Source organism: Poecilia formosa, unplaced genomic scaffold (genome assembly GCF_000485575.1).
Source record: "Poecilia formosa unplaced genomic scaffold, Poecilia_formosa-5.1.2 Scaffold861, whole genome shotgun sequence".
NCBI classification, from domain to species: domain Eukaryota; kingdom Metazoa; phylum Chordata; class Actinopteri; order Cyprinodontiformes; family Poeciliidae; genus Poecilia; species Poecilia formosa.
The window spans coordinates 27,148-36,097 of NW_006800800.1; the positions used below are offsets into that span (position 1 = coordinate 27,148).

Sequence of the window (8,950 nt, forward strand, 5' to 3'; positions counted from 1 at the left end):
CAGAAGAGGCACTGGCTCCACCAGATCACCAACCAGCGCTGAGGATGAACCTCCACATCGTCTTCATGGTGTAAGTTTTTTTTTTTTAAACTGAGCAGCTGGCCACGTTTTTATCAGCAGCAAAAACTGGTGTGTTAGTGCTTAATAAACATGATTTGATTTAAAAATAATTGAACAGAATTTATTCCCCTTGTTAATCTACCATTTCTCTTTCATACATTGCATTCATTGTTGGCTTTCAGGGCCCTGTGATGGACCGGTGACCTGTCCAGGGTGAACCCCGCCTCTCATCTGATGGCTGCTGGAGATGGGCACCACCAGCCCCCCTCACTACCCTGCAAGGATCAGCGTGTTCATATCATGGATGGAAAGATTTTAAGGTAGTTTGTCTCCTTAAGTTCACACTTAAAACAGCTTCATAGTTAATGCCAACATCAACTGATTCTATGATACTGCTGACTATGTTTTTCTATTTCTAACAAACGGGCAAAGAAGACACCCAGAAAAGTTTTTCCATCCTGGTCCCACTCATCATCACTTCTGATGATGTCACATACATAGCGAGTCCACAACGTCTTAAAATTGTAAGTCTTACTTTTTTCTTTGCTGTTTTTCTTTACTCTTTAAAATACAAATACTTTCTGTTCTTTTTTGTAGGTTTCTGTAAAGTGGTGTGAATGGGAATGTTCTGTCGTTGATCCTCACTGTTCTTAGTTGTTGTCAGTTTGTCTGCAGTAATACTGGAATACTGTGACGTTGTATTAAAACAATACTCTGTCTTTGGTGAAACTTTTTTCACATTTCCTCTAAAGTGTACGTATTGTTTTAGTGTGCCAATTTTCATGAGCGTGTTGTCTGTAAACTTTGAATATATTGACAATTTGTACAATTCTGTGATAGTATATTAGCAATGTACTTTTGAAAAATGTGAATATATTGAATAAACAATGTAAGTTTTTTCACCTGTAAAGTGTGTTGTAATGGATTCTTCTGTGTTCTGGTAACCTGATGTGTTTGCAGTACTGATGTGTGTATGAAGCATGTAATGTACAAAGTGGCAAAGCAGCACAGTGATGAGTAACTGAAAAGTGTACTTCATTAGCAATTATAATAAACCAAAAGTGTAATTGTAGCATACTGTAATCACACTATTAATATACAATATGTAATGCCAGCACACTTAAAATACATTCTAAATATATTTTAAATGTAATTCAATCAAAAAAATAGTACACTCAAGATATACTAATCAGGCACGTTTATATTACATAAAATACTATAAAGTATAACTTTAGTTGGTCCAAAAAAGCATGTTATAGTACACTTAGTACACTTTAAATTGTGCTTTTCTAAAATTTAATTACTATTAAAATACACCAAGTAAAAAATTAGTTCCAAAATAACACACTTCAAGTATACTGATAATTAGTCTGGCTTCAAGTATGCTAAAATTTAACATGTTTAGTATATTTATTTTTCACCTGGGTTGACATGCCTTAATAAACCAACATGCTGCGCAACAACATGGTGAGCGCAAAAGGTCCTCCAAGGGCTGAACCACCGGTCCATAATGCAAGAGCTAACTGGGAACTCAAACTTTATCAGTGCAAACACAGAGTCAGCATGTTGAGACGTAAATGCACATGGCACACATAATGCTTTGTTCACGAAGAAGTATCATTCTCACTGTACGCTCAACGTGTACATAGAACATAGAGCACAGACTCGATGTGAACATTTGGGGTTCACACTGAGCTGCGCGAACAAAGCAAACATGGTGGATTTAAACTTGACTCCTTCCTTGAATTATACAAAGAAAACATGGATCCTCACAGGGGGTTTATATAAATGTCCACATAGGTCAGCCTATATGAGTGATCCGCACAGAGATAAACTTCAGAGGTTAAAGCACAACAGTGCGCATGACATGGTCAACGCGCAGAGGTGTGATTGGTGCACAGTCCCTGATCAATGCATGAAAACTATAAACCCATCTTTCTTTCAGGAATAATAATGTCCTGACCGTAAAATGCTCACCTCAGAAGAGACGCTTGCAGCCTGGCTATATATATTTTTTTTTTATTTAAAAAAAATATACATCTAATGTTTTTTTTTATAAAAACAAAAACACACAATGCCTTGCAGGGGGGCACGCTGTAGGAAACCCTGATTAACTCTCCAAAGCCACTTTAAGGAACAACATAATTCTGCAAAGGTATCCATAGGACTGGGATATCAGACATTAGCAAGCTCAATAATACCCAACATCCTGGATGACATTGTTAACCTGGCGAGCCAATACGTCAGATTTTCCTACACCGTGGAGAGACCATGAGTCCATGAAAAACTAACTTGTGGAATTTTAATTATTTGGACTAAATATACAGACACACTGTCATGCTACAACCAGCAAGGGGACATTTGTCACCACCCCATGCACTGCCTCCTAACCTAGTTTCCACACCCCCCCGACTGCAGAGGAGGTACATTTCAACAATATGCACACCCATGAGAGCACAACTGTGGAGCATGCCATCAGCCTCCTAAAATGCCGGTGGTGGTGTCTAAACATTATTTCCTGTCAATGTGGCTACCAAAAATGTTTTCATTTTCCACCTCACTCACATTACTTTTGATGAAATTGCATTCTTCCCCCTAATTTCCCTGTGGTTGCCATCGTTAATCATGGAATAAGATGATCAGCTGACTCATTTAAATAAACACTGACATTCATGAGGTGCTTCGCATTGACCTTTTATGATTGAATGTGGTAACATGCAGAGGGCAGAACCTGAGGCAGGACCTTGTACACAAAGTTTTATTTCTTTATTTATAGACAACAGCTGTTATCTATAAATAAAGATTGCTTGCTGATGTGTGTATGCATGGATTTATGAATCAAAATTTGTTTTTAGTGCACCATTTTTGTCTTTTGGATGCATTCATACTTTCAATATAAATCATGCTCAAAGTTTTATAAATGAGACCCTGGAACTGTTCAAGAAATTCCTATCTCATTGTACTGTTGATGTAACAGCATATCATGAGAGACTTACCAAGTCTCAGTTGAATGCATCTTGCAGAACCCAGATAGGTCCTTATGTGTGTACCAACAACTTTCAGGCAATTGTGAGTATATCCTAACCATAATAGAGGCAGTAAACCACACAGTGTTAAGTATATTTAAAACAAGTTTCAGATGTTAACAAAAATAAATTGACAATCAAAACATGATCAATTATGAATTGCTGAGTTTAATATTTTTGTACATAACTGTGTTACACTGCCAGTCTATTAAAGCAAGATAAAGGGATCTTTTTATTCTTCACTTTATGAGAAAATATTAAAGTGTGCAGTTTTTCCTTCTGACTGGAATTTTTCAAATTTACACTGACATAGGACTGCGACATGCCAAGCTGAGATTTGTCATGGAACACTCCTTTACTCTCAAGGCGAATAACAGCAGGTCTGTTGAAACATGCATCTAGATGTAGCAGATCCGATGTTTTTTGTTGTTGTTTGTTGTTTGTTTTTTTCGTGAATTGCAGATTCTATCCCCACTTATTTCAGACTAGAAGGAGGCTTCAGATAGGAAGCTCCACAGTTAGACAAACCCTCCTAATGTCCATGCAATGCGCGCCCACAGTCCACATCCACTTTACATTTAATGCACACACCTGCGGCCAAATCACATATGGTACTTAGAAGCCGGTAAAAATATGGCAGGAACACGTGCGAAACAGACGAAATCTGAAAAATAATAATAAATAGCACACTAACCTGTTGTGTTTAAGATGCGACTGGTCCAGAGAGGTTGTGTGAGATTCGTGTGAAAGGCAGCGGTATGACGTGGTTGGAGAACAGCGGTCCTTCTGCCAAGTTGCATTCCGAGGATTAGAAGCAAACAGACAGGAGACGGCACGCGCAGCGCCGTCCCATCTGGAAGAAAGACACACCCACCCAGGGACCGAACAGACAGAATCTGTTTCTTGTTATTTTGTTTCTGATCTGTCGTTATCAGTATTCAAGACAAATAGAGCAGATCAATATCCTGTCCTTATGAATTTCAACACATCGCCATCGCGTTAGTTTTGAATTTTAAAATGCTTTGTACAGTGGAAAATTCTGAAAATAGTGAATATCAGCCTTATATTGAAAAAATGGAATGGAAAACATAATCTTTGCATATAGTTTTTTGTCATAAAAATATTCGAGGAGGCTTTTTAGAAGGGCAGAGAATAAAGTTCAATAATTATATCCTCCAGAATTCCATTGGTTTAGATATTTGCTATCAAAATCACAGATTTTTGTATTGCTACTTTAGAAATATTTGCTATATCTTTTTCAATTAACCAATTCAAACAAAGCATATATATATATATATATATATATACATACATCAGATTTGACACATTTATTTTATTATTTAAAGAACTAACTTAACTCAATTTTTGTTGCCTGTGTTAAATTCAATTCAAGTTCAATGCAAATTTACTTTATTAATCCCAAAGGGCAATTAAATGTTGTTGGCAGAAAAGATCTCCTGCCAGATCTTCTGTACTGCACTGAATCTGATGAAGTCTCTGACTGAAGATGTTCTACCTTCCCAAAACAGTCTCATGAAGAGGATGGTCAGGGTTGTCCATAATTTTCTTGATCCTATGAAGAATCCTTTGTATAATCATCCACAGTCGTCCTCAGAACATAACCAGCCTTCTTTATCAGGCTGTTGAGCCTTTTTAAGTCCCTGACTCTGATGCTGCTGCCCCAACAGATGACGGCAGAAGAGATGACACTGTCAACAACAGACTTATAGAAGATCGGCAGCATCTTGCTGCAAGAATTGAAGGATCTTCCTCAAGAAGTACAGGTGCTGATCAAAAAAATTTGAATATCATGAAAAGTTTATTTAAATCAGTAATTCAACTCAAAAAGTTAAAGTTGTATATTATATGCATTCATTGCACACAAACTGATATATTTCAAATGTTTGTTTTTCTTTTAATGTTGATAATTAAAACTGACAACTAATGAAAACCCCAAATTCAGTGTCTCAGAAAATTAGAATATTACTTAAGACCAACACAAAAAACAATTTTTAGAAATGTTGGCCCACTGAAAATTATGAACATGAAAATTATGACCATGTACAGCACTCAGTACTGTACATTAGTTGGGACTCCTTTTCCCTGGATTACTGCAGCAATGCGGCGTGACATGGAGCCCATCAGTCCGGCATGACTGATCGGCGTGACGCAGTGTGTTATGATCTGAGCAGTCATAACACACTGCTCAGGTGTTATGAGAGTTCAGGTTGCTAGTGACCTTCAGCTCTTTTAAATTGTCTGGTGTATCACATCTTTCTCTTTACAATGCGCCATAGATTTCTATGTGGCTAAAGTCAGGCGAGTTTGGTGGCCAATTAAAAACAGGGATACCATGGTCCTTAAACCAGGTACTGGTGCTTTGGCACTGTGTGCCAAGTCCTGTTGGAAAATTAAATCTGTATCTAGATAAAGTTGGTCAGCAGCATAGCATGAAGTGCTCTAGAACTTCCTTGTAGATGGCTATGTTGATCTTGTACCTCAGAAAACACAGTGGACCAACACCAGCAGATGACATGGTACCTCAAACCATTACTGACTGTGGAAACTTTGACTGGACTTCAAGCAACATGGATTCTGTGCCTCTCCTCTCTTCCTCCAGACTCTGGGACCTTGTTTTCCACAGGAAATGCAAAATGGACTTTCCAGGGTTTTTTTCTTGCTTTCCTTATTTTCAGTCCTTCATAGTGTTTCTAGTTAGGTTTATTTTGTTACAATTATTCTTTATGTCTGAATTTATGTCTATCTTTCTTTAGTGATTTTAGTTAGATTATTTTCTTCTAGTTATTCCTTTTTTCAGCTCCCTTGTAGTGTGTCTAGTTTTCTTATTTTGGTACCTTAGGTTTAGCTCTTTATGTCTGCATCCATGCCCTCTTCCTTTAGTAGTCCTAGTTAGGTTATTTCTTAAGTCCTTCTAGCTCACCCCATAGAGTTTCTAGTTTTCTTATTTTTTCACTTTAGTTTAGTTAGTCTTTTTGTCTGAATGTATGTCCAGCTTTCTTTAGTGATTCTAGTTAGGTTATTTCTTTGTTTAGGTCTTCTAGTTACTCTAGCTATATGTTCTTTAGTTCTTCTTATTGTTAGATCAGCCTTGTTTCTGCTTAGGTTTGTTAAAGCTTCCCTTGTGTCTTTTTCTCTTCTAGTTCACCAGGTTTTCTTTAATGTTTCTTTAGTATTAGAAATATTTTCAGCTTCCTTGTGTTTCCTCTCTCACTCTTACCAGTCTACTTTGCAAATGTAAATGGGTGGTTTGGTTGGTTGGTCAAAAAAGTTTAATACTTTTACAAACTTTCAAATGCAGATTTACTGGATATATAAAGTCCACAAAGTGCCACTCTGTAATTTTTTAATATACACACCAAAAATACATAAAAAAAACTCATTCAATAATACCTAATGTAAATAATTTAACTACTATGGGAAAAAGTACATTTTTATGAATAGTTTGCTATTGAGAAACTTATCAGATCACTGACATCAGATAAAACAGGGAAAAAAATTATTGTGCATCACATTATGTATTTAACTTAAAAACTCATACAGTTTTTGTAGACAATTCTACAAAACATGACCATCAGTTTAGTATAGAAACTATGGTAATGTCTTTTGTATAAAAAAGAATATACTTTCACAGCACAGCAAGCTTTAAGAGCTATGAAGTGATTTAGTACTTTTATAATGAAAGCGACAGTACATTAAATGCCAAATAAATAATTCTTCATTCATGTAACTAATGTACTAACACAATTTGTTCTATAAGCCTTAACAATGCTAGTAAGGCTTACTATCATTCTTTGAACGCTTTAGTTGGACCTTCAGTCTTTTCATACCGATCTGGAAACCGTTCATTGATTGGATGGCCGCTTGTGATGACACTGGGTTATCATAGCTCACAAAGCCTGAAGAAGAAGCATAAGGATTAAGGTCAACCAAAAAAAGCACATGTCAGAAGACTTACTGTCCTAAAACTAATAGTTTTACAAAACAATTATTTTTGGAAAATAATAGTGATGCTTGGCTTTTCAGCAGCCAAGCATCACCTACACTTTTCTTCCTATAAGAATTTTGCTACTTTATACCCTACTTTCATGATCATCTTTTAAAACAACACAAAGCTTGAGCAAGAAAATAATAAAATTTGATTTAGCATTTTTGGAATGGTTTATGGAACCATTCCACAGGAGGCCCTTATTGCTGGGTTGCAGACATGTGACCCGGATGATGCACAAAATTCAGATGGCGGTCAGGAAGTGGATTTGTCAGGTTCAAAACTGAGAAAAATGGATCACAGCGAATACATTAATGCCCCAAATAGGCTGACACAGATGACGTATCTCAAAAAAATATGGATATATTTAGGATATGATCCATGTTGTCTTGGTAAAAAAGATTTGTCATAAAATCTTGAGGATTTACCTAGCATCGAGGAAATAAACATGACTATCTGGTGCAGAAGACCACATTACTACAACGAGCCAGATGAAAGCTTTCAAAAACCTGGAAGCAACCTGAAACAAGATTTATTTTGTTTCAGGTTGGGTCAACAATTTAGGATCAAAAGAAGCATTAAATGGCTGTCAAGTTGGTTCTGTCTGGGTGAGTAGTGACTTGTGCTATAATAACAATGCTCAGACGCGCAAAAAGTGGGTACAGCGTATGCAACGCATAGGGGCGCAGCACCAGAGGGGGTGCCAAAACCCCGTCTGAAGGGGGCGACGCGCCGATTATATTTTCCCATACAGTTCAGCGCGCCTCACGCTCCTTCACCTCTCGCACATAACGAGGTACATGTAGCAAGTTTTACACTCCACGATTTATGTTTTCGCATCCACCTGAATAATGTGCAGTTGCGCCACTGACAATGCTATCACTAATGCAAACAACAACCTAACCCATGTTATTTCTATGTGTTTGGCTCTACTTGTAAATAATTTGTTTAGCTTCTGTAAGCCCAAATTCATGCTGGAGTTGTATGTTGATGTTGAGTCTTAATGCATTTCTACAAAGCAGGTCAACCATTCACAGCAAACTACAGAAACCCCATTAAAAGCATGGTTGGTGGCCAGAGAGAATGGGGAAATAGTGACAACTCACTGTGACTTACATATGAATGTTTGTCTTTCTAAACATTCATACATTTAGAAATCCAGTTTTCTCATCTTTTTTCAGTACATTTTCTAAAATGACCTCCCTTGTAACCAACTACCTTCAGAACATGAAAATAACTTTTATATTTCTCTCTAATAGAACAATTCTAACAACACAGACAAGGTTTCCCCCAGAAAACGTACTAAGTCTGGTGACTGGGGCACTCGGGCAGTCATTCATCCAGCGGTCTGCCATGTTTTTGAGTTAAAAAATGTTTAAAGTTGACAGGCAGTTTGAAAATATCACTTGATAATTATGTGTTGTTGGAAGATTAATATATGAACACCAACTATAAAGTCTTAAAAATGCAAACATTTAAAAATATTTAATAAATAAGCTATGCTAAGCCTGGTGGGGCACAAGTAAAGCCTGGAGGCCCGCCAGACTTATAATACATTGGGAAGAAACACTGACAGACTTTAGGCATTTGGAAGCTGGGTCAACAGAAGTAAACAGGCTGTATTTACTTCCTGACCCCCATCTGCATTGCATGACATCAGTCATCTGCAACCACAGATGCTGGATTAATTTTTGAGGTGGTGGGAATATGGGATGTTTCGTCACCTCTGCTATGCACTTTGAACATCACGCAAGCACACATGTTCAATAGACACAATGGCACCTCTCAAATAAAAAAATTAAAATCAAATCAAATTTTATTTGTATAGCACATTTCAGCAGCAAGGCATTTCAAAGTG

General features: G+C 37.1%; 1 protein-coding gene and 3 long non-coding RNA genes across 6 annotated transcripts in view; 2 read left to right on the forward strand and 2 right to left on the reverse strand.

The window, feature by feature from the left end:
- Window positions 1–3,945, reverse strand: part of LOC103131865 (uncharacterized) — a 28,340-nt gene extending 24,395 nt beyond the window's left edge. Inside the window, exon 1 of the long non-coding RNA XR_475451.2 lies at window positions 3,781–3,945. This is a non-coding gene — a long non-coding RNA (uncharacterized LOC103131865). The remainder of the gene's footprint in view (window positions 1–3,780) is intronic.
- LOC107834940 (uncharacterized) overlaps window positions 1–8,825 on the forward strand; it is a 21,707-nt gene extending 12,882 nt beyond the window's left edge. The window contains exons 2-3 of the long non-coding RNA XR_001660776.1: window positions 4,238–4,243; window positions 8,590–8,825. This is a non-coding gene — a long non-coding RNA (uncharacterized LOC107834940). The remainder of the gene's footprint in view (window positions 1–4,237; window positions 4,244–8,589) is intronic.
- On the forward strand, window positions 148–1,265 carry LOC107834939 (uncharacterized). The gene is made up of 3 exons (XR_001660775.1): window positions 148–383; window positions 493–584; window positions 658–1,265. It is a non-coding gene; the product is annotated as an uncharacterized LOC107834939 (long non-coding RNA).
- Window positions 6,467–8,950, reverse strand: part of LOC107834938 (CUGBP Elav-like family member 1) — a 63,057-nt gene continuing 60,573 nt past the window's right edge. Inside the window, exon 6 of one of the 3 annotated variants that reach the window (XM_016666959.1) lies at window positions 6,467–7,003. In XM_016666959.1, coding sequence (XP_016522445.1) covers window positions 6,876–7,003 — 128 coding nt within the window. In that variant the 3' untranslated portion in view covers window positions 6,467–6,875. The remainder of the gene's footprint in view (window positions 7,004–8,950) is intronic. The other 2 variants (XM_016666957.1, XM_016666958.1) reach the window with 2 other exon arrangements.